We start from the raw sequence: 26,341 nt of genomic DNA, 5'->3' as shown, positions 1-26,341 counted from the left end.
ACAGAACGCGTCTCCTTCCTGAGCGGTATGATGGCTGCGTGGTCCCATGGTGTTTATACTTGCGTACTATTGTTTGTACAGATGAACGTGGTACCTTCAGGCGTTTGTAAATTGCTCCCAAGGATAACCCAGACTTGTGGAGGTCTACGATTTTCTTTCTGAGGTCTTGGCGGATTTCTTTTGATTTTCCCATGATGTCAAGCAAAGAGGCACTGAATTTGAAGGTAGACCTTGAAATACATCCACAGGTACACCTCCAATTGACTCAAATGATGTCAATTAGCCTATCAGAAGCTTCTAAAGCCATGACATAATTTTCTGGAATTTTCCAAGCTGTTTAAAGGCACAGTCAACTGAGTGTATGTAAACTTCTGACCCACTGGAATTGTGATACAGTGAGTTATAAGTGAAATAATCTGTCTGTAAACAATAGTTGGAAAAATTACTTGTGTCATGCCCAAAGTAGATGTCTTAACTTGCCAAACAATGTGTGGAGTGGTTTAAAAATGAGTTTTAATGACTCCAACCTAAGTGTATGTAAACTTCCAACTTCAACTGTATATAACTTACACTACCATTCAATGATATGGTGTTGCCACCAGCTGCATTAAGTACTGCAGTGCATCTCCTCATGGATTGCACAAGATTGGCCAGTTCTTGCTGAGATGTTACCCCACTCTAGAGGTCGACCTGGCCGATTAATAAGGCATTTTTGAACGCCGATTATGGCCGATAACATTGCATTCCACGAGGAAATTGTGTGGCAGGCTGCTAACCTGTTACGCGAGTGCAGCAAGGAGCCAAGGTAAGATGCTAGCTAGCATTAAAGTTACCTTATAAAAAACAATCAATCTTCACATAATCAATACTTAACTACACATGGTTGATGATATTACTAGATTAACTAGCTTGCCCTGCGTTGCATATAATCAATGCGGTGCCTGTTAATTTATCATCGAATTACAGCCTATTTCGCCGATGATTTAACAGAAGCGCATTCGCGAAAAAACAATCGTTGCACGTATGTACCTAACCATAAACATCAATGCCTTTCTTTAAAATATATTTTTTCAATATTAACTATTGAAACTGTGCCACTTCTCTTGCGTTCATTGCACGCAGTCAGGGTATATGCAACAGTTCGGACCGCCTGGCTCGTTGCGAACTAATTTGCCAGAATTGTACATAATTATGACATACCATTGAAGGTTGTGCAATGTAACAGCAATATTTAGACTTAGGGTTGCCACCCGTTCGATAAAATATGGAACGGTTCCGTATTTCCCTGAAAGAATAAACATTTTGTTTTCGAAATGATAGTTTCTGGATTTGACCATATTAATGACCAAAGGTTCTTATTTCTGTGTTTATTATATTATAATTAAGTCTATGATTTGATATTTGATAGAGCAGTCTGACTGAGCGGTGGTAGGCAGCAGCAGGCTCGTAAGCATTCATTCAAACTTCACTGCGTTTGCCAGCAGCTCTTAGCAATGCTTGAACCACAGCGCTGTTTATGACTTCAAGCCTATCAACTCCCAAGATTAGGCTGGCAATACTAAAGTGCCTATAAGAACATCCAATAGTCAAAGGTATATGAAATACAAATGGTATAGAGAGAAATAGTCGACGCGTCATAATTCCTATAACTACAAGCTAAAACTTCTTAACTGGGAATATTGAACCACCAGCTTTCATATGTTCTGAGCAAGGAACTTAAACGTTAGCTTTTTTACATGGCACATATTGCACTTTTACTTTCTCCTCCAACACTCTTTTTGCATTATTTCAACCAAATTGAGCATGTTTCATTATTTATTTGAGACTAAATAGATTTTATTTATGTATTATATTAAGTTGAAATAAGTGTTCATTGTTCATTCAGTATTGTTGTAATTGTCATTATTACAAATATATATATAAAAATTGGACGATTAATCGGTATCGGCTTTTTTTGGTCCTCCAATAATCGGTATCGGTATTGAAAAATCATAAATCGGTCAACCTCTACCCCACTCTTCCACCAAGGCACCTGCAAGTTCCCAGACATTTCTGGGGGGAATGGCCCTAGCCCCTCACCCTCCGATCCAATAGGTCCCAGACTTGCTCAATGGGATTAAGATCTGGGCTTTTAGCTGGCCATGGCAGAACACTGACATTCCTGTCTTGCAGGAAATTACGCACAGAACGAGCAGTATGGCTGGTGGCATTGTCATCCTGGAGGGTCATGTCAGGATGAGCCTGTAGGAAGGGTACCACATGAGGGAGGAGGATGTCTTCCCTGTAACGCACAGCATTGAGATTGACTTTAATGACAACAAGCTCAGTCCGATGATGCTGTGACACACCGCCCCAGACCATGATGGACCCTCCACCTCCAAATCGATCCCGCTCCAGAGTACAGGCCTTGGTGTAACGCTCATTCCTTCGACAATGAACGCGAATCCGACCATCACCCCTGGTGAGCCAAAACCGCGACTCGTCAGTGAAGAGCACTTTTTGCCAGTCCTGTCTGGTCCAGCGACGGTGGGTTTGTGCCCATAGGCGACATTGTTGCCGGTGATGTCTGGTGAGGACCTGCCTTACAACAGGCCTACAAGCCTTCAGTCCAGCCTCTCTCAGCCTACTGTGGCTGAGCACTGATGGAGGGATTGTGCGTTCCTGGTGTAACTCAGGCAGTTGTTGTTGCCATCCTGTACCTGTCCCGCAGGTGTGATATTCGGATGTACCGATCCTGTGCAGGTGTTGTTACACGAGGTCTGCCACTGCGAGGACGATCAGCTGTTTAAACCCTTTACAATGACAAGCTGTGAAGTTATTTGTTTTTTTACGAATTATCTTTGAAAGACAGGGTTCTGAAAAAGGTACGTTTCTTTTTTTTGCTGAGTTTATTTATTGAAGCTGCCAGGTGAGGACGTGAGGCGTCTGTTTCTTAAACAAGACACTCTAATGTACTGTGTTCTTGCTCAGTTCTGCACCGGGGCCTCCCACTTCTCTTTCTATTCTGGTTAGATAGTTTGCGCTGTTCTGTGAAGGGAGTAGTATACAGCGTTGTACGAGATCTTCAGTTTCTTGTCAATTATTCGCATGGAATAGCTTTAATTTCTCAGAACAAGAATAGACTGACGAGTTTCAGAAGAAAGTACTTTGTTTCTGGCCATTTTGAGCCTGTAATCGAACCCACAAATGCTGATGCTCCAGATACTCAATTAGTCTAAAGAAGGCCAGTTTTATTGCTTTTCAGCTGTGCTAACAAAATTGCAAAAGGGTTTTCTAATGATCAATTAGACTTTTAAAATGATTAACTTGGATTAGCTAACACAACGTGCCATTTGAACACAGGAGTGATGGTTGCTGATAATGGGCCTCTGTACTATGTAGATATTCCATTAAAAATCAGCGGTTTCCAGCTACAATTGTAATTTACAACATTAGCAATATCTACACTGTATTTCTGATCAATTTGGTGTTATTTTTATGGACCAAAAATGAGCTTTTCTTTCAAAACAAGGACATTTCTAAGTGACCCCAAACTCTTGAACGGCAGTGAAGGTACATGACACCATCGTAAAACTTTTTGCTATACGTGCAACACGGCATTTCTAAACTAACCCACAATGTCTGCTGTGTGGATCGAGCAGTCAACAAGTCGAGCAGTCATTGGAAAGAGTAACAACATTTGCTTTCGCCGACTGGTCGTGCACCGGTACACACTACCAAGTGGGCTATTTTTCAGATGTTGCCCTACCGGAGTTACACAGTAATAGCGTCACTGCTATTAGCTTCACGACATGCATACTATGTAACGCCGTTTGGGTCTTTGCGTGTCAAAAAAAGATACAGTAGCACTGTCAAAGCTGTACAAAAATGTATTTACAATACCGCAGTCAAACTGCAGTCATTTTCATTATTCTTAGTGTAACAGTGTAGGTTCCGTCCCTCTCTTCGCCCCAACCAGTGCTCGAACCAGGGACCCTTGCACACATCAACAACTGACACCCACGAAGCATCGTTACCCATCGCGCCACAAAAGCCGCGGCCCTTGCAACGCAAAGGGAAACCCTACTTCATGTCTCTGAGCGAGTGACGTCACTGATTGAAACGCTATTAGCGCGCACCACCGCTAACTAACTAGCCATTTCACATCGGTTACATTAGCAATGATTTAGGAATCCTTGTGAGTAAGTATTAGCTAGGTTGCCACTTGTTGTTCGCCTATTGAAATTGAACTTCAGTTCATGTAAATAAATAGCTAGCCAGCTACTTAATCCTGTTGCCCAAAGATAACGTTATAAGCAGCCAGCTAGCTTCATCTGGCTAGTGATGCTCGACCAGACCGGTTGTGTTGTGAAGCTAGCCACAATAAGGATTAGGCACAATGTTGAAATTTGCGGTTTGCCTTCAAAATAAAAGTATGTCATTGACAGTGATACAAATGAATACAAACAGTATAATTATGCCATACTTTTATTTTTAAGGCAAACCGCAAAGTCCACTATTGTGGCCAATCCTTATTGTGGCTAGCTTCACAGATGGGTCCGACCACTATTTATCAAATAAGAACTGTCTTATAAATTAGGGTTATTTTAGATGATGACACCTAGCTATATAGTTAGCTAGCTAGCTAACTATATAGCTACTGAAACAGATTGTCATTTTGCTATGTTTTTGCGGAAGAACATTGTTTGCATCCATCAGCAAGCTAGCTTTTTTTTAATGACCAGCATTGTAGGTGCGCGAGACAACTTTACCAGCGTCATAGCATACGTATCGATGAATCGTTGTGACATATGGAATACAAGTGATAGTGTAATCAATGTGTAATAACTCCGTAAAAATGTATGAACACGTTAAATTATTATGTGGTGTGCAGTCATATTCAGGTCCTGATTGGTCAACAAGCTATTTGGCACGTCAAATAGTGTTAAAAAGTATATATTTTGTCACGCAAAGACCCAAGCAGCGTTCCATAGAAATCCTGGTTGAGAATGAAATGACTGAACAAATGAACAACGAAACAGCACAGCAAGTAAGTGAAAGAAATAGGTTTTGTTTATGTTTTACTGGTAATGAGGACATACGTAAATGCCAAAAAAATTACATTTTGGTCAGTGTGTGTGCGTGTGTGTGTGTGTGTGTGTGTGGGAACCTTTATTTAACTAATAAAGTCAGTTAAGAATAAATTCTTATTTACAATGACGGCCTACACCGACCAAACCCAGACGACGCTGGGCCAAATGTGAGCCGCCCTATGGGACTCCCAATCACGGCCGGATGTGATACAGCCTGGATTCGAGATTGAGATGCAGTGCCTTAACACACACACATGGACGCAGTGGTCTAACTATTTAACTGTACTAGAATGCTTAAAAGGCCGCTAATAAATATCAGTTATCAGTATCGGGTGTTTTGGCAAGGAAAATATTGGATATCGGTATTGGCCAAAAATGTAATATCGGTGCATCACTAGCATCAACATCACTGTGCACTTTCACCACCCTGTGAAGTTCATCATAAGTTATTTCATAGTCTAATAAAGGGCATGGTTTCCCGAGTTGTGGTGGGAGGACTACACCAGAGGAGGCTGGTGGGAGAAGCTATAATAGGAGAGGCATATTGTAATGCTTGGAATCGAATAGAGGGAATGGTATCAAACTAATGGAAACCATATTCCATACCAGCCATTACAATGAGCCCGTCCTCCTATAGCTCCTCCCACCAGCTTCCTCTGGACTACACGCCATGCCATTGCATGACTCCAAGTTTACTTCGATATGATGGTTGTTAGCACCCCTATTTCAGTCAGAATTTTTTTTATTTTCGTAGCGTTTATGGGTAGCACTGTTGTATTTCATAAGATGGCGTTGTATAGTCCCCACAGGCTTTAAAAGGATGATTTTGACCATATATGGTTAATTAGGGGCGTTTCGAAATGCAAATAGCCAAGGTCGTGCACGAGCACTGAGTCTGAGAACAATTGGTATTTATCTATGGTTATCTCCTACCGGTGTGCATATGAGGCTCGTAGGATTGTTTGATAAATCACACTTTTTCTTTGCCAACGGAAATGGTAAATTCCATTCGTAAGTAGTATTTGAGAATAGTTTCTACGTAATATTGATAAATGAGGCCCCTGGAACTTTCAATAAATTCCCTGTTTTTCCCAAAATCTCGGTTCCCGAAATCAGGGATCCTCCAAACAGGATTTCTGGAAAAACTTTTTTTTTTGTTGTTGAAAGTTCCAGGGAATTTTGCAACCCTAGTTCTGTGGCAGTAAATAAACCTTTAAAAGATGACTACAAGCCTGGTGAATATAACTCTGGAATGTGAATACAGTAATTATCCAACATGAATTCTTATGGATTCACTTAATCTCGTACCAGATAATCAACATCTTGACTTTCTTCTATGACGTTCAGTGCCGTCTGTCTCTGCAGTAGAGAATATAAGCCCGGCAAGTTCTCCTTGATTCAAATCACTCTGACTTGTTCTTGTTACCCAGAGGCCAACATGCAAATGAAGCTTCTGATCAAAGAACAGACATTGGGTTTTAAATAGGACATGATTATTTTACATGGAGAAGGGTTTTACCATCCAAATGCTGCTATGTCTATAATCTCAAAAGGCTCTGAGTCTGACTAAACATTTTAGGAGCAGTGTCTGCATGAAAGTGAGATTCATTTTCATACAAAAAGCTGTTTCTTGAACTAGGAGTTAGGCCTACACTTCACATTAGTTTTTATAGATTGAATGGACAATGGAGGCGGAACAAGGTTTGAAAGATCATCTTTATTGCTTGTAAGCAACAACTCACCCACAGGCTACATTCATATTTTCAGAATCTACTCGATACAGAAAGTAGATGACAATGTAGAGGTGACATTGAGGCTGGCATGATTGCAATCACTATCACAAGGTTGCTCACTATGAGTCAGGCACACAGTCGTTGTAGAAGATCTGGAAGTTCTTGTCCACGTCCATCCTTCCCCTGAGGAACTTCTCCAGGTTCTTCACCGGAACCTCCACCAGGTGGTTGTTGACGCGGTCATTCAGCCCGTAGGCCCCGAACACCGGGAACTTGTACCGCAGGAAGTAGGGCGCGTTCTGGTCGTAGTCGGTGCAGCAGTAGGCCGACCACATGTACTCAGGAATGGCCACGCGGTCCAGGTTGTCACGGCGGATCATGTTCCCAGAGGTTGTGACCCCGGTGACAACGTAGGCTTTGCCGCGGCAGTAGTTGTTGAGGCGCTTGCGGATGAGGTCCTCGTGCTCGGCCCAGGGCCCGATATTGAACTCACGGATCTGGGGCAAAAAGCAAGATCGTTCCTGTTATTTCCCCATACTTCTTCTTCTTCCAACCTCTCCTACGCTTAAACAGTGTAAGGTAGACACACCAAACTACCTTTTATATGTGCAGACGGAACCAACTTACCTGGGGCACCACGTTGGTCAGTGTGTAGGTGGAGGCCTTGTCCAGGGGATCAGCCTGGTGCTCGTCGGGGTTGAGATGCCCTCTCTCGTACTGGACCACGTCAGCATAGTCCTCCAGCACCGCCTGGCTGTCCTCAAAGTTCATGTGCATGTGGGAGGAGGACTGGGGGAACGGCTCCATGTTGCTACTGCCCTTCTCTGACGCCAACTACAGACGGACGGACGGACGGACGGAGGGTAGGAGGGATAGAGGGGGTAGAGGATACAGATGGACGGAGATGGGGGGGATGGAGCCAGAGGGAGAGAAAGAGAGGATTTTGAGGAAGAAATTAAGATGAATTTAAATTTGCATATGCACAATACTGCTGCCTACATGAACAGATTACAACAATGTCCTATTGTAACACCAATTCACACAGCCCATGAAGCGGCTTATCTTAAGCTTCTAATTTTGCCTAGAGCAGCAATATTGTCCTCACAGCTCAGCAAGCTTTACCTACTAGTGTATGGGTGTCAGTCATCTGCATCCATGAGAGAACCTTTATCAAACATGTTTTGAAATTACATAATGGGGTTGCTGACTCGCTATATTGGAGCAAATAAACATTTTGGCCTATGTTCAAAGGCAAAATCCAACACACACACTACATACACACACACTATTCTACCTGTGGCTCGAACATCCAGGGAAAGTCTACCCTCTTCTCACCATCGGACTTCTTGAAGGTATAGGCCGAGTAGACAGGGATGTGTTTGTGGGGGTCGTAGAGGGTGACGAAGCGCGGCTTGTCCTCGTAGCGTTGGCAGAGCTTCTTCAGGAAGTTACTGAGGAGGTAGCCCCGAGGTGGGGTTCCCATGTACAGGGAGTCCTTACAGCGCTCCACGTGGTTGAAGTCCTCCACCACCCCGGCCTGGGACTCTCGCATACAGCCCAGTATCAGCAGGACCGCCAGGGACAGAGAAGAGTAGATGGATAAGTGTTTCACGGTGACCATGTTAGCTACTCAGTCTCTCTCTTGAACTGATCTTGTTTAGTTGTCTTGTTTGCCTCCCTCTGTGTTGGCATGTGTTCCCCTCGCTCCCTCTGCCCTTCACACACTACTGTTGCTACTTCGTGCGTGAGATTCCTGTCTCTCCCTTCACTCTTCCCCGTGGTAGTCTATAACTCTCTGTACAGTCTCATCTCTCTCATGAAGAGAGTACTCAGTGGGTCGGCCCATCTCGACTTCCCATTGTCAAGTCTATTTCCATATATTCAAAGTGGCGAGCCGGCCATAGCAAAGTGAAGAACATCAGTTAATGTTATCAGTGTTCAGCTTTCTTAGATTACCCAGGACTAGTCCCAGCTAAAGCATGAAGCATTGGATAGATGTCTTTTAATTAGTAATATGAAAACACAGGCTCTGTTAGGCCCTGAAAGGCTGTGTTTTTTTGTTATGTATCTCATGCTCTTTGCTCTGTAAAGAGGGACCCAAGGTCCCCTGTGTCAGTGTCCATCGGTGCAGAACGTAGTCAGAGCTGATTGTGATCTCTCCACTGTAGACGGCCTCTCTTCCTCTGACGTGGAGAGGTGCAAAGTGTGTGTAGCTCTGTGGCTAGTCTTATCTGCTTATCCTCTCATGTAAAGACTGAGGTGTGAGCAGAATAAGGCTCTGTGCAGCGGTAGACTGGAAATGAAACTTCAGGAAGGCTCTGAAACAAAATGGAGGCCTAGCTGTGCGATGGCAATTTTCCTTCAGACTTCTTGTGGATTCATTGATTTTCACTGGAATTAGTATGATGGGTTTCCAGTAAAGAAGTGTGTGGAGGTACAGAAAAACAACATTCCATCCAGGAATTTCAGTGAAATCAGTAGCAATGACTTTGTTTTTATTTCTACTCATTATTATTGGTGAAACCTGTCTGAATAGTTGCTGTTTCACTCAGTTCTTGTTGAATGTGGGAGTTGTTTAACACCCAGAGGTTGAATAACACCCCTTCCACGCAGCAGCTGAATATTGCTCTGAATAAAAAGCGTTGCTAATGTATTAGTCATATCATAGCACGCTTTTATATATAGTACATCTGTTGTATGTCAGAGGATATGAGTCAACAAACTGTTGGAATCGGTGAACTTTATTCAATCACACATACAGTGCCTTCAAAGTATTCAGACCCCTTGACTTTTTCCACATTTGCTTGTGTTACAGCCTGAATTTAAAATGGATTAAATTGAGATTTTATGTCACTGGCCTACACACAATAACCTATAATGTCAAAGTGGAATTTAGTTTTTTGACATTTACATTTTTTAAATAAAAAAATGAAAAGCTAAAATGTCTTGAGTCAATAAGTATTCAACCCCTTTGTTATGGCAAGCCTACATAAGTTCAGGAGTAAACATTTGCTTAACAGTCACATAATAAGTTGCATGGACTCACTCTGTGTGCAATAATAGTGTTTAACATGATTTTTGAATGACTACCTCATCTCTGTTTACTTAAAAAAAAATTAGGCAACTAAGTTAAGAACAAATTCTTATTTTCAATGACGGCCTAGGAACAGTGGGTTAACTGCCTTGTTCAACGGCAGAACGACAGATTTTTACCTTGTCAGCTCGGGATTTGATCTTGCTACATTTCGGTTACTAGTCCAACGCTCTAACCACTAGGCTACCTGCCGCCCCACACATACAGATAATTGTAAGGTCCCTCAGTCAAGCAGTGAATTTCAAACAGATTCAACCACAAAGACCAGGGAGGTTTTCCAATGCCTCGTAAAGAAGGGCACCTACCCAGACATTGAATATCCCTTTGAGCATGGTTATTAATTACACTTTGGATGGTGTATCAGTACACCCAGTCACTACAAAGATACAAGTGTCCTTTGTAACTCAGTTGCCGGAGAGGAAGGAAACCGCTCAGGGATTTCACCATGAGGCCAATGGTGACATTAAAACAGTTACAGAGTTTAATGGCTGTGATAGGAGAAAACTGAGGATGGCTCAACAAAATTGTAGTTACTCCACAATACTAACCTAATTGACAGAGTGAAAATAAGGAAGCCTCTACAGAATAAAAAAAAATATTCCAAAACATGCATCCTGTTTGCAACAAGGCTCTAAAGTAATTCTGCAAAAAATGTGGCAAAGTAATTCACTTTTTGTCCTGAATACAACACATTACTGAGTACCACTCTCCATATTTTCAAGCGTAGTGATGGCTGCATCATGTTATGGGTATGCTTGTAATCGACTAGGGAGTTTTTCAGGTTAAAAAATAAACTGAATAGAGCTAAACACAGGCAAACTCCTAGAGGAAAACCTGGTTCTGTCTGCTTTCCACCAGACGCTGGGAGATGAATACACCATTCAGCAGGACAATAACCTAAAACATAAGGCCAAATCTACATTACCGTGGAGTAGCTTACCAAGAAGAGAGTAAATGTTCCTGAGTGGCAGAGTTATAGTTTTGACTTAAATATACTTGAAAATCTATGGCAAGACCTGAAAAAGGTTGTCTAGCAACGATAAACAACTAATTTGACAGAGTTTGAAAAGAATAATGGGCAAATGCTGCACATTCCAGGTGTGGAAAGCTCTTAGAGACTTACCCAGAAAGACTCACAGCTGTAATCGCTGCCAATAGGTGTTTCTACAAAGTATTGACTCAGGGGTCTGTGAACTTATGTAAATTAGATATCTGTATTTCATTTTGAATATATTTGCTAACATTTCTAAAAACATGTTTTCACTTTGTCATTATGAGGTATTGTGTGTAGATGGGTGAGAAAAAAAGCAATGTAATCCATTTGGAATTCAGGCTGTAACACAACAAAATGTGGAATAAGTCAAGGGGTTATGAATCCATTCTGAAGGCACTGTAAATCACATCTGAAGCTATAGACAAACAGTGAGTTTCTCCAGCAGACAGGATTTGAAGCAAATACGAAGCTACGGAGGGGAAGACATGTTTAGCCTCTCAGTTGTTTGTTAAAATGATTGTTTTCCTTTCTTTTCACAATGGGGGTATTTTGGTGCTCGTTGAAATTCCTGGCTTTCTCTGAAAAACACAGGCTGGGATTTTATGGATATGTTCAGTTAAGCATAGTTAGATACATAACATGCAGTATGTTAAAATATAACTCTGGCAGTATTTAATACATATTATTTAACAGTCTTTGTTTAGGAAATAAGTCAAAGGCTATGAATACTTTCTGAAGACACTGTAGGAACATTATCCAGCATAATTTAAATGATCTTTGAGGAGGAAAAAGAAAACATAAATCCAACCTTGAGGTTTGTCAATCAAGAGCAGCAATTTAAGAAGACTAGTAGAGTTAACTTGTTTCCATTGCATGAAGTGTAAATTAAATGTAAGGACTTTTGGGGAGGCAAAGGCCCGCAGTGAGACCAGAGGTGTGTTTGGCAGGGCATAAAATTCTGGAACCTTCAGATAGAAATGTCATTAATAGATCTGAAATGATTCCTAAGTCTACATGTCAGACAGAAGTATGTTTGTTCTACATAACATATTTCTATCTGAAATGTTACACAACATTTTCCCACTCCATGTGGTCCACCTAATACAAAGCAGAGGCATGGCGGGACACAGTCATCCACAAAGATCTGGAAGTTACTCAAAAGGTAAACCTCTGGAAGAACTCCAGCTTCTTAATGGTCAACTCCAGGACCTGGTGGATGAGTGAACGAACAGAGGAAGAGATGGATGAATGAACGAGTGAGTGAATGAATGAAGGAATTATATATTTTATTTATGCATCAATTCGTTGTTAGCAACCCATCCCTTACAGGATTATTTGACACATTTTCACAAAAGTAATATTCTGTATGTAATATAATGGTAAAATAACTATATTTACCTCGTTGAAGGCGTAGTAGGTGAAGTCTGGAAACCTAGCTGTGCCATGAGAGTTTTACTTCACAGACTTGATTGTCACTGGAATTTGTATGATAGGCTTCCAGTAAATAAGATTGTGGATCACAGGAGGTTGGTGGCATCTTAATTACGGAGGACGGACTCGTGGTAATGGCTGGAGCGGAATCAGTGGAATGGTATCAAATACATCAAACACATGGTTTCCAGGTGGTTGATGCCATTCCATTTACTCCGTTCCAGCCATTATTATGAGCCGTCCTCCCCTCAGCACCTCCCTGTGCTGTGGACGTATAGGAAAAACAACATTCCATCCAGGAACTTCAGTGACACAAGTAGCAACGACTTTTATTATTTGTAAGACCTGTCTGAACAGTTGTTGTTTTACACATTTCCTGTTGAAAACCACAGGAGGGTAGTGGAAGGTGTTAAACATCTGCCTGAGGGGATGTCAACCATGTTCTCATATCTCTTATCATATCTAGAGTAGAGCACAACCAACCACAGGACTAAGCCACAACCTCTATTGTCATGTATGTTTGAGCTGGTATGTTATTTTCTTCGCAGGTCACATAACACCCCTCCCACGCACAAACTGGGTGTTGCTCTGAATGAGAGCCTTGCTAATGTCACATTATAGAACCCATTTTGTGACAATGTATATCAATTGTATGTCATAAGATGGGTGAACTTTATGTAATCAGACATAGATGGGAACATCATTTTGGCCTACATGATCTTTGCAGAAAGTATTTGGAGAGGGGGAAAAAAACATGAATCAATCAATCTATCAATAACAGCAATTTAAGAAGACTGCTATTGTTGACTTGTTTCCATTGCAGGAAGTGTAAATTAAATGTAAGGTCTTGTGGTTTGGGGAGGTCAAGTCCACTGAGAGACCAGGGAACCTAATGCAGAGCAAAGGCAGGCTGGACACAGTCGTCCGCAAAGATCTGGAAGTTCTTGTCCACGAAGGTGGACCTCTGGAGGAACTCCTCCAGTTTCTTGACGGACAACTCCAGGACCTGTTGGATGAATGAACGAACGGAACAAAAGTGATGAATGAATAAATGAACGATTGAGTGAGTGAATGAACAAACAAATTCATATTTTTATTTACGTTTCAAGTCGCCTTTCGGAACCCATCTCTTGCGGGATTATTGTATGTGATATAACAGTATATGAGAATAGACTACACTAAGCCATCACCCAAGACCTGCCAGATTGCTACATAGTTTTGTTTGTTTTTACAGCGTCTTTGAGATTCTCTTTGTAATGAAAGGCACTATATAAAATACAACTATTGTTATTCTAGATTTACCTGGTTGTTCTCCTTCTCATTGAGGGCGTAGTGAGCGAATGCTGGAAACTTGTAGCGCTCATCGTACGGCGCGTTGTGGTCGTAGTCGGTACAGCAGTAGGCCGACCACAGGTACGTCGGGACCGCCACGCGGTCAATGTTATGGCGCCGGATCATGTTCCCTGAGGTGGTGATTCCGGTGACGACGTAGGCGGTGCCGTGGCAGTAGTTGTTGAGGCGCTTGCGGATCACGTGCTCCTGCTCTTTCCATGTGCCAGCGCTGAACTCTCTGACCTTAAAGGCAGTGTTACTTCATACATAGGTGCCTCTGTTTATTGGTTGCTAAAGCTATCCACTGGTGTTGGTATTTTACTTTGGTATTAAATGATTTCTGACTGGGATTTTAATTTAATTTATTTAAAAAATGTATCTCAGTATTTAGTAAAGTTTAGGGAAGTATCTGTCCATTACCCCACTGTTATTTTTTTGTTCAATACATAATGTGACAGTACAATTTTAAGTAAAGAACTTGAAAACAAAATGGCGGACCTGGGGCACCACGTTGGTCAGAGTGTAGGTGGAGGCCTTGTCGTCTGGGTCAGCCTGGTGCTCGTCAGGGTTGAGGTGGCCACGCTCGTAGAGGACGGCGTTGGTGTAGTCGTCCAGGATGGCCTGGGCGTCCTCAAAGTTCCTGTGCATGTAGCCGCGCGGGAACGCCTGCATCTCCCTGGTGTCAGAAACTGTGGACAGCTGGGTGGGAGACAAACAAACAAACAAACAATGAGAGAGCATGAAGGAGCGATAAATAGTGTCATTGATATGGATATGAGATTAATGAATAGGCTACGTTTTGAAACGCTTGCTCGCTGTAAAAAGGAGACTTTATGATCATTCAAATATTAGCCTATGAAATGATGTGCAGCATTCTGTAATTTTCATGATGACCATAGAGCATTGGCTTTGTTATTGAATTACATTTAAATGATATAAAGAGTGAAATTAGCGCCACATACTTTCAAAAGTGATGGCAAAACATACCTTATGATATACTAGTGAGAGCCAGTCAATATGGACTAATCCACTGGACTGGCATTACAGTGGCTGGACCGCAAATGGCACCCTATTCCCTATGTAGTGCACTACCTTTGTCAAAAGTAGTGGACTAAATAGGGGATAGGTAGCCTTTTGGGATGCAACTATTGACTTGAAATGTCTCCAGGTTACCTGTGGTTCGTACATCCAGGGCACGTCCACCCTTTTCTCCCCGTCGGAGCGTTTGAAGGTGTAGGCTGAGTAGATGGGGACGTGGTTGGCGGTGTCGTACAGCGTGACGTAGCGCGGCTTGTTGTTGTAGCGCTGGCAGATCTTCTGGAGCGAGTGGTCCTCCAGGCCCACGGGTGGCGTCCCCATGTATAGGAACTCCCTGCACTCTGGAGAGAGCTCCTTCTCCACCGTTCCCTGGACATCCGTCATCGCCATGGTGACCAGGAGGAAGGCCTGTGCCCAGAGTGGGGCCATGGTGACTTAGCTAGTCTGTCTTTCTGTCTGTCTTGGTTCCCCTCGGTCTTTCTGTCCCTCTTAGTACTTGTGTGTGTTTCTGTACCTGCCCTGAGTTCTTGGTGCCGGCAGCTCTGAATGAGAGGTACACCTGTGTGTCAGCGTTAGCGCTCCCTAATCTGGGCTCATTATGCAAAGCCATGAACACCTTCTCTATCAACTGACTTTAGCCGCCTATCATTGACAACCTGAGTTCTATTGAAATAAAGATACCTTTACTAGCCTGGTTCCAGGTGTCTTTGGGCCGTATTGCCAATCCTTATCGTCTTTGGCATGACAACAACTATAGAAGTTGGCAATACAGCACAAAGAGACCTGGGACCAGGCTAGGCTATTGCCAAAGCCTGATGGGTTTTGCTATTGGTGGCCTCGGTGGTATGGCTGGACTCAGCTGGATTGAAACTTCTAGTGACTGATAACAGACTCTGACTGACAGATGACTGTCACTCCAGAACGAGTGGTTCCTATCAAGTGTTTTTTCTTTAGAGTACTAGAACAGAAACCACAGTCAGCTGAGCTCGCTCTGAGGTGACACGTTCCTGTGTTTGTGGTTATACAGCATGTGGGAGGTCCAATCTCATCCTAGCAGACTCTGGTTACTGGACTCAGATGATGATCTTGTTATGCTGCATATATAACGTTGTGTTGGCGACATGTGGACTCAGGCAGTGACTTGATGGGAAATCAAAGAGAGCCCTTGCAGCAAATTCTTATATTCCTTTAAAGCGGAAACAAGGGTCATGTACCTCAATGACATGAGTGAATTACTTTGAATGTGTCTGTCAATGACCCATTTGCTAGTAAAGGCCATTGAAGTGTATTTGTCTGTACATGTGTGTATTGGGCATAGGATCAAATGATTGGTGAATGGAAACTCTTGATAATATGGGCTAATTTGGTGTTTTGTGGTATTAATATTGCCATGGATTAAATGAAGACAAACAATTAAACAAATGTATAATGATTGCTTTATTGGTTAGTAATTTCATAAATATCACCACATCATTTATATTTTCAGTGGCAGGAACATCTCCCCCCATCTCTCTCTTTAAAAGATTGTCTCTTGAGATTCACTCTCATAACCGCTCACACTTCAGGGACACAGTTTCCGTTGAACAGCTGAAAGTCCTGATCCACAGCCATCTCTCTATTCACCAACGCCTCCACGCTCTTCGTCGACGTCTCCGTGACGGCGTTATCTACCACGTCATTAAGCCCGTAGGCTGCATAAGTAGGGAACTTGTACCGGAGCTCATACGGCGCGCTGAGATCAAAATCAGGACAGCAGTAGGCTGTCCACAGATGTTTCGGTACCACCACCCGGTTAACGTTACCTCTCCGGATGGTGTTACCAGTGGTGGTGACGCCACTGATGATGTAAGCCTTTCCACGACAATAGTTGTTGAGGCGTTTGCGGATGTCCTCCAGGTAGGGTAGCCAGTGGTGGTGGAGGAACTCCCTAGCCTGGGGAACCACGTTGGTCAGGGTGTAGGTCGAGGCCTTGTCCCCAGGACTGGCCTGGTGCTGGTCGGGGTTCAGTTGGCCACGCTCGTAGACGACTGCGTCGGAGTAGTCGGCCAGCACGGCCTGGCTCTCCTCTAGGGCCAGGAGGCTGGAGGGAGAATGGGGGAAGGGCTGCATGTTACCTGTCCCAGAGCCACTGGACAGCTGGAGGAGAGAGAAAGGAGGAGATGAAGGGGGTTATAGCAATGTCAGCGTGTGATTACACAGACAGACAATAGGCACAACGCAGCATATGAGCCAAGAGGAGAGCGAGAGAGGTAGAGTGCCGCAAATAATTGCAGATAGAAAATGTGAACAGGAATATCGTTTGTTAATGCTATGTAACAATGTGTATCTACTACCTAGACTTTGTCACAGTGAAAGCTGTTCATTGTGAGGGCAATTTCATTGTGCGTCATGCTTATCAAGACTACTAAACCAGCAGGTCAGAGCACTAGAGGGAATGTTTCAATGTGCTCTACTGTCTACGTATCGCCTTAAAGCCCTATTCTTCCCACTGTAGCAGACCGTCTATTCTTCGAACAACTCAGCGACTCCATCAGTTTGATTTGACCACAGACTTCAGTAGAACAGACGATTGTGTCTCTCTGAGTTTGTCTGCGTAGACCAGAGAGACCTATCAGTCTAGTTAGTAACAAACAAACAAAAAAGTCTGGGCCCTTACCTGTGGTTCGTACATCCAGGGCAGACCTTCCCTGCTCTCACCATTGGAGCGTTTAAAGGTGTAGGCGGAGAAGAGGGGGATCCTGCCTGCTGGGTCGTACAGGGTGGCGTAGCGCGCCTTGTCCCCGTAATACTGGCAAACCTTCTGAAGGCCCTGAGTCCTCTGGAGGCCCCTTGGGGCCTGGCTCCGGTACAGGAACTGGCTGCATTCCCTGAAGGAGGAGTCCACACTGGGGTTTACTGGGGGAGGTAGAGGAAGCAGGGCCAGAGCCAGGAGCACACAGGACAGCAACATAGTGTATCCACACCGCACTATCCTCTCTGTCTGTACCTGCAATGGACGGTTAGTGTGGCTATGGGAGGAGGGAATAGGGAGGGAAGGAAGGATGGAGGGTAGGAGGTGAGATGAAGGGAGGGGGTTCCAGAGTAGGTGATGTCATGATTTCTTCAGCAGGTCTGAGAACAGTGTTTTAGAACTGTAGAATAGAACTGGTGAGATCCATAAACCCACTGATAGTATGCAAAGAAGTGACTCTCATTGAGCCAGCGCTATCTGTGTGCAAGCATTGGGTTACCATGGACGTGTGGTTAGCTGTAGTGAGTCCTAGTCGACTCATGCACCATGCCTCTACCATTGTTTTTACACTGCACCGTGTATGTCCCATATTCCATGCAAATATTGGCTGTGAAACTTCATTGAACAGAATATTTTTTATTACGTTACAAGATTACAGCTGTAGCTTACAATGGTACTTTCATTGAAGCAGTATACTGTCGTCCTGTCGGTTGAAGTTGCGGCACACTTTGTTCAGAGTGTTTCTATGAGGTGTGAAGGAAAGGGTTGCACACTTTGTTCAGAGTGTTTCTATGAGGTGTGAAGGAAAGGGTTGCTTCGTGATGTGGCTTCTCACACGTCTGAGACCGACGAGAGCCTTTTGTTGTATTTTCAGTTCAGTTGATTGATTGTGCATGACAATTATCGACAGTTACTTTGTAAGAGTATAAAATGTGAATAAAATAAAACTTTCTTCAATTGGTCAATTTACACCCCGATTACAGTAAAAAAAACTAAAACAGACACACACACGCCTATCTCTTCCTCTTCTTTTTAAAGGTATTCTCTGACACACAGTCCTCGTAGAAGATAGCCAGATTACTATCCGTGTCCGTTTGTTTCTTCAGAAAGCTTTCCAGTGTCTTTAAAGGCACCTCCGTGACTCCATGGTCCTCCTGTTCATTCAGTGCATAGGCACCATAGCTAGGAAACATGAAACGCACCTCATAGGGAGAGTTACGGTCGAACCGTGGGCAACAGTAAGCCAACCACACGTGTTTGGGGATCCGCATGCGGTCCTCGTTCCCCCGACGTATGGTCGCCCCGGAGACTGTCACCCCGGTTACCACGTAGGACTGCTTTCCGCGGCAGAAGTTATTGAGGCGGCGGCGCACGGTATCCAAGTAGGAGCTCCAGGTCTCTTCCAGGAAGTCTGTGATCTGGTGCCAGGACATTAGCTAACATTAACATAACATTACATTCTAATTAGGATTATAAACTGGGTGGTTCGAGCCCTGAATGCTGATTGGCTGACAGCCGTGGTATATCAGACCGAATACCACAGGTATGACAAAACATTTATTTTTACTGCTCTAATTATGTTGGTAACCAGTTTTTAACAGCAAAAAGGCACCTCAGGGGTTTGTGGTATATGGCCAATATACCACACCCTCTCGGGCCTAATTGCTTAATTATAACATGATTTATAACGTCCCAAAATCATTCAAAAAACGTAAATAGCTGACCTGGGGTACCACGTTGGTCAGGGTGTAGGTGGAGGCCTTATCGTCTGGGTCAGCCTGGTGCTGGTCTGGGTTGAGCAGGCCTCGGGAGTACTCCACGGCGTCTGAGTAGTCCTCCAGCACCGCCTGGCTCTCCTGGATCAGAGGGTCCGGGTCGTCACTAGGGGGCAGCACCTTCATGTTCCCACCCTCATTCCCAGACGCCAGCTGTGGGGGGGTTGATGATTTAATGACAGGTATGACAGATAAGATAGTTTGTAAAAAGAAGAGGTTTTTGAAAAGTTGAATTTAAATAGTAAGAGTGGTTAGATGACTAAATCATTCGTTTAGGTGGAGAAAAAGCCCTCAAGCCCTCATGACAAAGACAGGACACCCAATGCATTGGCCGGTAAGTCATTAAGATGGGACTGTTATTGCGGTAGAATACTGCGTCATTGCATGAGAGTATCACAGTAAGTTGCTGCTGAAGATCTCTCTCTACCTGCTGTGATGTTGTGACACGATAACAGATCTCTACCTGTGGCTCGTACATCCAGGGCGTGTCCATCCTCTTCTTCCCGTCGTTCTTCTTAAAGGTGTAGGCTGAGTAGAGGGGCAGGCGATGGCTGCCGTCGTACAGGGTGGCGTAGCGCGCCTTGTCCCCGTAGCGCTGGCAGATCCTCTTGAGGCTGTCCCTGGTCCCGTCGATGCCCGTCGGTGCTGCCCTCATGTAGAAAAACTGTCTGCAGTCTTTAAAGCTGTCGGATACACTGGCACCAGACAGCCAGATCCCCGCCAACAGGAGGAGGGCCAGCAGGTAGACCCGCAACGGATGCATCTTAGCCTGGGTACAGACCCTACAGCGGAGAGGGTGGTGGTAGTACTAGGAGGAATAGGGAAGGCTGTTTACACATCCAGGAGTAGACTACTGTAGGGTTCAGTACCAGATGCAGTCCACACAGCTCAGACTGCCAAAGCAAGGAAATGGCTCTGTATGCAAAGTGGCTATGCATAGGACTGATTTGATTGGATGCGTGGTTGGCTAATCATGGAGAGCAGGAGCACATAGTTAAGAGGGTGTGCATACAGTGGAATGAAACTTCTGGGCCTAATCTTGTTTGTCTAGTGCCATGAGATATTCATCTGTCTGCGAAGGGTTTCTCGTAAGTGAACATCCACTTTCACACCAACACACATTGCAACAGCTTGTGGTGGTATACTGTATATAGCCAAAGAAAACTGCAGGCCCCGTCTATATAAACAAAGCCTTGACCGCATCAACAACGACAATAAAAATGCATCCCAGATAGTGATTCCTTCAGTCAGTCAGTTAATCAGTCATAACACAGACAGACAGACAGACAGACAGACAGGAGGTCAGAAAGCTCCATTGCTCTAGGAGTTGATTTTCATCAACCTCATCATTACCAAGAGATTGTGATTGATATGTCAGGTAAGAGGTTACTCTATATCAGGGGTATTCAACCGGGGTTCCGTGGAGGTACTGCAGGGGGCCGCACATTTTTTTTTCTAAAATGTTTTTAGGAATATCGCTAGCAACAACAGAATAAACACATTTTGAATTACATACATACAGTAGAAACGATGATAATATATTCTTTCTAATGATGTCAACTTTATTTCTCAAACCCTAATATTGAGCAAATTACACTAATTGGAGCTAATTACAGAGAAATGATAGTCAAAGTATCAGCGGTTGGCCTGGGTAGGGGTCCCTGCTCTATAATCATTCCAAAAGAAAACAATACTTTCATTTTCCTTTGTCGTTTTTTTCCTTTCGTAACTTTTTTAGGGGAACAGCAGTCCAATCACCCTACGCCTTGTATTGTTTAATGGAGATTATTACAGAGATGAAGTGAGTAGGGAGACAGATAAGAGGTGTGCAGTTGAAGAAGTCGACTCTGGTAGCGGAACGCCGGTCTCTCACGGGGGCATATGGACTCTTGAATTAACTGAGCGTTCGCTATACAAATCTCTGGCACATACAGTAACACTATTTTTATGTGTTTCAGTCAAAATAGCACCACAATATCTTAACACTAGACTACTTTTGAAGTCTGAAAATGTCTGACAACTTTAGATTTTGGTTCAATATTAAAGAACATTATTGAATTGAATTTCTACCTCCTCCTCCTCCTCTCCAGGCATACAGACTACTCTGGTGACCCTGCTATGGCTGTGGGGATGGTGGCTGCCCCCTGTCCTGCCCTCGTGCACCACGGGCCGGCCAGCAGAGTGCAAGGCTGCCCTGTCAGCTCCCGGTACCAACCTGGCGGGCGAGGGTTTCAACATTGTCACCATGGAGCGCAAGCAGGCCTATGTTGTTGATGTGGACAACTGGAAGACCCCAAATGGAGCCTGTACCCTCTGTGTTAACCCTTTCATGGAGGGCCAGACTCAGAGGCTGCCCGCGGCTGTGGTAGACTGGCGTCCCTTGCATCAGTGTCACATGAAGTTGTCCAGCATTGTCTACGACTCCAGCGAGTCGTTTGTGAGCAGCAGCCAGACAGATGTAATACTACTACTAATAATAATACTACTACAACAACTACTACTACAATTATAACTACTACTACAGCTACTATTATTACTACTACTACTGCTATAGCTGAAAATAATAATAATTGATATATTAAGCATTTTTATAATAAGACTAAAAATATATACAAATATTAATCAAATGAATAATACTACTAATAGAAATAAGAATCCCATTATGGGGCAAACTCACTTTATCCACCACCAATGTGTATATATAGGTGGACGGCAGTTGGCAGATTGGTCTGGACGTTAATATCCCCAAGGCTAATGGGTCGGCCATGGTGGGGGGTACCCACTCCAGAGCTGCCAAGACGGTGATGAGCCAGTCCAAGAAGGACAAGTACAGCTTCATCAAACAGGATATACACTGCTCCTATTACAGGTTACCTATTACTTCTATGAATATAATAACTTCATTTGTATTATAAGGTTCACCTTCCTTTATATAGCCAACACTGCCCTCTACAGGCTATAGTAAGGTATACACTCTGGATTATAATATAGAATAGGTATAATAAAGGTTATATTTACAGGTGGGATATTATAGGTGAGGGTTGGAGTTGTGCACACACTCTGGGATGTTAAAGAATAGTTATTTTGTGATAGAAGATCCTGTTTCAATTGTAACTACATAATGTGTTTTGTTGACCTTTGTAGCCTCGACACTGTTATTGAATTAGATTTCTTGAAAATAGTCAAACTTCTATCCCCATAGATAGGTCTACTTTTAGGCAAGGACTTTCGTTAATGTACCCCTCAAAAAGGCCACAACATGACAAAACCACTTACAGAAAGATAACAAAGTAGTCTATTCTCTATCTTGGGTTTCTTCCTCAGTTACCGCCTGATAGAGGACCCTCCCCTGCACCCTGAGTTCTCTCGCTCCCTGGGCATCCTGCCCCCCCTCTACACCGACCAGACCAAGGTTCACTACAATCGTTTCCTTGCGACCTTCGGTACCCACTATATCCGGAAGGTTAAACTGGGAGGGCGGGTGAAGGGCGTCACCTCACTGCGCGTGTGCGAGGTAAGACTTCTCCAACTCTGCAAATGACATTCTCCTTATTATTGATAGTGGTATGCCTATTTGTTGAGTACAAGTTATTGAAGATGCGTTGTTCATAGAAATATATATATATAATCTGCCTAAATCTGTTTTTAAATGTTATTGTATGACATAACATTTTATGTAAGAGTCTGCATATGTACCAAGATGTTTTAATAAACCCAAACCTAGGCGGCCGTGAATGGTTACAACGAGAACGAGGTCAAGGACTGCCTGGAGGCTGAGGCCTCTGTCGCCACCAACTGTGGAACAGCCGAAGCCAATGCAGAGACAAAGTTCTGCAAGAGTGACCTCAAAAAACGTAACACCAGTGACACCTTCAGCAGTACCTTCAAAGAGAGGTTTGATTGATTTTATAAATGTTACCGATTTTTGGTGGGATTAATGGGCATTATACAAGACTTATGAAAAACACATTTCCAATAAGGTCCTCATGTAAGACAAAACATGACTGACGATAAACAACAAACAAACAGGTTTACCGAGGTGGTGGGGGGACAGACGGACGGAACGCCCGACCTGCTCTTCTCCAAGAATGGTGAAAATTCCAAGGCCTTCGCTGATTGGGCAAGTAGCCTGAAGACCATACCTGATATCATCAACTACTCCCTCCATCCTCTCCACCTATTGGTGAAAAAGGCCAGCAAGAGGGCGGGGCTGAAGAAGGCCGTGGAGGACTACATCCTGAAATACGCCCTGTTCAAGCACTGCTCTGGGAAGTGCAAGGGAAGCTCCAGGTCCAGTACCCATGACTCCTGTCAGTGTGTGTGCCAGACCAGTAAGGAGATGACCAGCCAATGCTGCCCGCAGGAGAAGGGCTTGGCTCACGTGACCGTCACCGTGAAGAAAGCCAGGGAACTCTGGGGGGACAGCACCTCCCAGACCGACGGCTTCGTCAAGGTATTATTCATCTCTTTTATTTTCAAATTTTCATTGACTATGAAGTTTGTTTTCAAGTGCACTTTAAAGCTACAGTCTAGGATTTGACAAGGGTTACATCTCCCTAGCCCCATATCCGAGCTGCATACTAAAACAAGTGACCTCGGTTTGTCATTTTTCTAATCACATACTGTAGCTTTCAATAAAGTTTGATTTGGTTTGATTCGTCAAGGTGCACATGGGTAAAGACTTCAAGCAGACCAGGGTGATCCATAACAACGACAACCCCATGTGGAATGAGGTCTTCAAATTTGGGACAGTCAAGCTCTCACTGGCCAGCGAGCTCAAGTTCACTGTATACGATGAAGACAATTGGTCGAACGAAATCCTAGGGGAATGCAAAATCCAGCCCGTCGAAGCTGGGTTTCACGACGATATGTGTCCTATAACTCACGGCAGCCTGTTCTACTCCTACAAGGTCGAATGCGCCCCAGGGCTTGGGGGCCACACCTGTGGGGAGTACGCCCCTTCCAGGATGAACTCTGACCTCTCTTCCCTCTATACCTCCCGCAACGCCCTGAACATGACTCAGGATCTGCTGGCTCATATCCGGATGGGCCGGCCCCTAGGAGACCCTTTGACCTTCTTGGTGAAGCAGAGGGATAATGATCACCCTGCCCTCAGTGAACCGTGATCAAAACATATGCCCTGTAATGCACTGTAAACCTTAGTCTGCCTATCTAACCTTAATGCATACCATTTCTAACCGCTTGTTCTTAAAAAATATATATAAATAAATGTAACCTTTAGTTACAGTGAGGGAAAAAAGTATTTGATCCCCTGCTGATTTTGTACGTTTGCCCACTGACAAAGAAATGATCAGTCTATCATATTTGAACAGTGAGAGACAGAATAACAACAACAAAAAATCCAGAAAAACGCATGTCAAAAATGTTATAAATTGATTTGCATTTTAATGAGGGAAATAAGTATTTGACCCCTCTGCAAAACATGACTTAGTACTTGGTGGCAAAACCCTTGTTGGCAATCAGAGGTCAGACGTTTCTTGTAGTTGGCCACCAGGTTTGCACACATCTCAGGAGGGATTTTGTCCCACTCCTCTTTGCAGATCTTCTCCAAGTCATTAAGGTTTCGAGGCTGACGTTTGGCAACTCGAACCTTCAGCTCCCTCCACATATTTTCTATGGGATTAAGGTCTGGAGACTGGCTAGGCCACTCCAGGACCTTAATGTGCTTCTTCTTGAGCCACTCCTTTGTTGCCTTGGCCGTGTGTTTTGGGTCATTGTCATGCTGGAATACCCATCCACGACCCATTTTCAATGCCCTGGCTGAGGGTACAAAATTTGACGGTACATGGCCCCGTCCATCGTCCCTTTGATGCGGTGAAGTTGTCCTGTCCCCTTAGCAGAAAAACACCCCCAAAGCATAATGTTTCCACCTCCATGTTTGACGGTGGGGATGGTGTTCTTGGGGTCATAGGCAGCATTCCTCCTCCTCCAAACACGGCGAGTTGAGTTGATGCCAAAGAGCTCCATTTTGGTCTCATCTGACCACAACACTTTCACCAGTTGTCCTCTGAATCATTCAGATGTTCATTGGCAAACTTCAGACGGGCATGTATATGTGCTTTCTTGAGCAGGGGGACCTTGCGGGCGCTGCAGGATTTCAGTCCTTCACGGCGTAGTGTGTTAGCAATTGTTTTCTTGGTGATTATGGTCCCAGCTGCCTTGAGATCATTGACAAGATCCTTCCGTGTAGTTCTGTGCTGATTCCTCACCGTTCTCAAGATCATTGCAACTCCACGACGTGAGATCTTGCATGGAGCCCCAGGCCAAGGGAGATTGACAGTTCTTTTGCGTTTCTTCCATTTGCGAATAATCGCGCCAACTGTTGTCACCTTCTCACCAAGCTGCTTGGCGATGGTCTTATAGCCCATTCCAGCCTTGTGTAGGTCTACAATCTTGTCCCTGACATCCTTGGAGAGCTCTTTGGTCTTGGCCATGGTGGAGAGTTTGGAATCTGATTGATTGCTTCTGTGGACAGGTGTCTTTTATACAGGTAACAAGCTGAGATTAGGAGCACACCCTTTAAGAGTGTGCTCCTAATTTCAGCTCGTTACCTGTATAAAAAACACCTGGGAGCCAGGAATCTTTCTGATTGAGAGGGGGTCAAATACTTATTTCCCTCATTAAAATGCAAATCAATTTATAACATTTTTGACATGCGTTTTTCTTGATTTTTTTGTTGTTATTCTGTCTCTCACTGTTCAAATAAACCTACCTACCATTAAAATTATAGACTGATCCTTTCTTTGTCAGTGGGCAAACGTACAAAATCAGCAGGGGATCAAATACTTTTTTCCCCTGACTGTAACTAGGCAAGTCAGTTAAGAACAAATTCTTATTTAAAATGATGGCCTACCGGGGAAGAGTGGGTTAACTGCCTTGTTCAGGGGCAGAACAACAGATTTTTACTTTGTCAGCTCAGGGATTCGATCCAGCAACCTTTCGGTTACTGGCCCAAGGCTCTAACCACTAGGCTACCTGCTGCCCGTTCTGAACTAGAAAACATTTTACTTCTCTCAATAAAAACATAAAAACCATCCAAAGTATATCGTATGTATTTTTAAAGGTAACGTTTTATTGCTGTAGAAATTCATCATGCCACCCCGTGTCCTCTCCAAATACT

At 43.8% G+C, this 26,341-nt stretch overlaps 5 protein-coding genes across 6 annotated transcripts in view; 1 reads left to right on the top strand and 4 right to left on the bottom strand.

Annotated features, from left to right (window-relative positions):
- The window catches only part of LOC106608811 (perforin-1), a 30,579-nt gene extending 4,324 nt beyond the window's left edge, over positions 1-26,255 (top strand). Inside the window, exons 1-7 of one of the 2 annotated variants that reach the window (XM_014206971.3) lie at positions 20,392-20,578; positions 21,291-21,658; positions 21,906-22,069; positions 22,525-22,714; positions 22,925-23,094; positions 23,230-23,653; positions 23,865-26,255. In XM_014206971.3, coding sequence (XP_014062446.2) covers positions 20,572-20,578; positions 21,291-21,658; positions 21,906-22,069; positions 22,525-22,714; positions 22,925-23,094; positions 23,230-23,653; positions 23,865-24,326 — 1,785 coding nt within the window. In that variant the 5' untranslated portion in view covers positions 20,392-20,571 and the 3' untranslated portion in view covers positions 24,327-26,255. Of the gene's footprint in view, positions 1-20,391; positions 20,579-21,290; positions 21,659-21,905; positions 22,070-22,524; positions 22,715-22,924; positions 23,095-23,229; positions 23,654-23,864 lie in introns of those variants that run through there. The other variant, XM_014206970.3, reaches the window with a different exon arrangement.
- On the bottom strand, positions 6,770-8,613 carry LOC106608812 (endonuclease domain-containing 1 protein). The gene is made up of 3 exons (XM_014206972.3): positions 8,100-8,613; positions 7,433-7,639; positions 6,770-7,302 (listed from the first exon to the last, which is right to left on the bottom strand). The coding sequence occupies exons 1-3, from the start codon at positions 8,424-8,426 to the stop codon at positions 6,925-6,927; spliced, it is 912 nt and encodes a 303-aa protein (XP_014062447.1). The 5' UTR covers positions 8,427-8,613; the 3' UTR covers positions 6,770-6,924.
- On the bottom strand, positions 12,163-15,345 carry LOC106608815 (endonuclease domain-containing 1 protein). The gene is made up of 4 exons (XM_014206975.3): positions 14,830-15,345; positions 14,155-14,355; positions 13,627-13,899; positions 12,163-13,330 (listed from the first exon to the last, which is right to left on the bottom strand). The coding sequence occupies exons 1-4, from the start codon at positions 15,121-15,123 to the stop codon at positions 13,214-13,216; spliced, it is 885 nt and encodes a 294-aa protein (XP_014062450.1). The 5' UTR covers positions 15,124-15,345; the 3' UTR covers positions 12,163-13,213.
- LOC123723686 (endonuclease domain-containing 1 protein) lies at positions 16,114-17,661 on the bottom strand. The gene is made up of 2 exons (XM_014206974.3): positions 17,351-17,661; positions 16,114-16,830 (listed from the first exon to the last, which is right to left on the bottom strand). Exons 1-2 carry the CDS (start codon positions 17,642-17,644, stop codon positions 16,249-16,251), a joined length of 876 nt encoding a protein of 291 aa, XP_014062449.1. The 5' UTR covers positions 17,645-17,661; the 3' UTR covers positions 16,114-16,248.
- On the bottom strand, positions 18,439-20,481 carry LOC106608813 (endonuclease domain-containing 1 protein-like). Its single transcript, XM_014206973.3, has 3 exons — positions 19,664-20,481; positions 19,150-19,353; positions 18,439-18,843 (listed from the first exon to the last, which is right to left on the bottom strand). Exons 1-3 carry the CDS (start codon positions 19,961-19,963, stop codon positions 18,439-18,441), a joined length of 909 nt encoding a protein of 302 aa, XP_014062448.1. The 5' UTR covers positions 19,964-20,481.
- Positions 26,256-26,341: the final 86 nt, after the last annotated feature.

Source organism: Salmo salar, chromosome 07 (assembly GCF_965601325.2).
Source record: "Salmo salar chromosome 07, fSalSal1, whole genome shotgun sequence".
NCBI lineage: Eukaryota > Metazoa > Chordata > Actinopteri > Salmoniformes > Salmonidae > Salmo > Salmo salar.
The sequence above is the reverse complement of the archived record's forward strand: the minus strand, read 5'-3'. Positions and strand labels throughout refer to the sequence as shown.

Bases quoted from the DNA above. Each gene is read 5' to 3' on its own strand.
- LOC106608812 (XM_014206972.3), bottom strand. From the start codon at position 8,426: ATGGTCACCGTGAAACACTTATCCATCTACTCTTCTCTGTCCCTGGCG. The intron at 7,640-8,099 runs GTAGAATAGTGT...GTCCGTCTGTAG, and splicing joins CCTGGATGTTCGAGCCACAG to TTGGCGTCAGAGAAGGGCAG. The intron at 7,303-7,432 runs GTAAGTTGGTTC...TTTTTGCCCCAG, and splicing joins TGACCAACGTGGTGCCCCAG to ATCCGTGAGTTCAATATCGG.
- LOC106608815 (XM_014206975.3), bottom strand. From the start codon at position 15,123: ATGGCCCCACTCTGGGCACAGGCCTTCCTCCTGGTCACCATGGCGATG. The intron at 13,900-14,154 runs GTCCGCCATTTT...ACTGCCTTTAAG, and splicing joins TGACCAACGTGGTGCCCCAG to GTCAGAGAGTTCAGCGCTGG. The intron at 13,331-13,626 runs GTAAATCTAGAA...TTCATCCAACAG, and splicing joins ATGAGAAGGAGAACAACCAG to GTCCTGGAGTTGTCCGTCAA.
- LOC123723686 (XM_014206974.3), bottom strand. From the start codon at position 17,644: ATGTTGCTGTCCTGTGTGCTCCTGGCTCTGGCCCTGCTTCCTCTACCT. The intron at 16,831-17,350 runs GTAAGGGCCCAG...TCTCTCCTCCAG, and splicing joins CCTGGATGTACGAACCACAG to CTGTCCAGTGGCTCTGGGAC.
- LOC106608813 (XM_014206973.3), bottom strand. From the start codon at position 19,963: ATGCATCCGTTGCGGGTCTACCTGCTGGCCCTCCTCCTGTTGGCGGGG. The intron at 19,354-19,663 runs GTAGAGATCTGT...ACCCCCCCACAG, and splicing joins CCTGGATGTACGAGCCACAG to CTGGCGTCTGGGAATGAGGG. The intron at 18,844-19,149 runs GTCAGCTATTTA...TCCTGGCACCAG, and splicing joins TGACCAACGTGGTACCCCAG to ATCACAGACTTCCTGGAAGA.